The 1,220-nt window shown below is 35.5% G+C and overlaps 1 protein-coding gene across 1 annotated transcript; it reads left to right on the forward strand.

Moving 5' to 3' along the window:
• Positions 1–80: 80 nt before the first annotated feature.
• Positions 81–973, forward strand: LOC108357328 (techylectin-5B-like; the record flags this gene model as incomplete). The annotated part of the gene is made up of 3 exons (XM_017608415.1): positions 81–266; positions 337–547; positions 607–973. Coding segments are annotated over 3 exons (590 nt in total), but the record flags the coding sequence as incomplete, so codon positions are not given.
• Between the last annotated feature and the right edge of the window lie 247 nt (positions 974–1,220).

The following is a 1,220-nucleotide window of genomic DNA, read 5'->3' on the forward strand; positions in this document are numbered from 1 at the left end:
TTTGAGGAGGGTAAGCCTATAATAGAGTAACAATTTATGAAATTTCGTAATCATTAACAAGTTTGTATGTTAACTATTAGCACACGTATGGGCCGAATATTCATTCTTTCGCTTGGACAGTGAGNACTTCAATCGTTCATGGGTGGAGTATAGAAATGGATTTGGTGAGTTGAACAAAGAGTTTTGGTTTGGCAACGAATTCATACATCAGCTGGTTGATCGAGATGACTACGAACTGCGCATTGAATTAACCGATTTTGAGGAGGGTAAGCCTATAATAGAGTAACAATTTATGAAATTTCGTAATCATTAACAAGTTTGTATGTTAACTATTAGCACACGTATGGGCCGAATATTCATTCTTTCGCTTGGACAGTGAGCGTTACAATTACAATTTACTGATCGGTGGCTATAGCGGCACAGTACCCGATGCAATGCATTATCACAATGAAATGGACTTCAGCACCTATGATCGACGCAACGACAAAAGTGTGGATGCATGTTGCGCATGTGCCACTGGTTATGCGAGTGGTTGGTGGTTTGACAAGTGAGTGTGTAGGTGTAGGATATTAAATAAATATTTATTAATACATGCATGGGTTTTAGTTGTTCGGAGGCGAACTTAAATGGTATTTATCGTGAAACACCAAGCGGACACAATTACGTGGGCATCATTTGGGAGCAATGGCGTGGTGACTACTCTCTACAAAAGGCGCGCATGATGATAAGACCGAAGAATTTGTCGACCGAGGAACAGTTAAAGCACGGCGAGCGTCGCGAACGCAATGAAGATCCCTGAAAATTATTTGGGAAGAAGAGGAAGCACAAAACTCGTTGATATATCAGCAAAACGAATTGAATAGTTTACTTATAACTAACATACATATGTGTGTAGTATATATTTTTATACATATACATAAGTGTGTATGTGAATTTCCAAGAATCCTAATAAAAATAAATGCTGAAGCGGCTGTCAAGTAAAAAACCGATGGTTTTTAATTTTTTATAATCTTTACAATTTTATTTGACGTGAATAATTTTTAATTATTTATTGAATCTATATACATATATATGTATGTATACATATGTATGTGTAAGTAATGTTTATATACCATATACATATATAATTTCTACTTGTCCATTCTTCAAATTTACTTCTTTTTTTATTTTCCACAATTTCACCAAAAGTAGGACATTCGCTCGATCGTTAATTACAGAAG

This window comes from Rhagoletis zephyria, unplaced genomic scaffold, assembly GCF_001687245.7.
Source record: "Rhagoletis zephyria isolate East Lansing unplaced genomic scaffold, Rhagoletis_zephyria_1.1 Rzeph_scaffold_74716, whole genome shotgun sequence".
NCBI classification, from domain to species: domain Eukaryota; kingdom Metazoa; phylum Arthropoda; class Insecta; order Diptera; family Tephritidae; genus Rhagoletis; species Rhagoletis zephyria.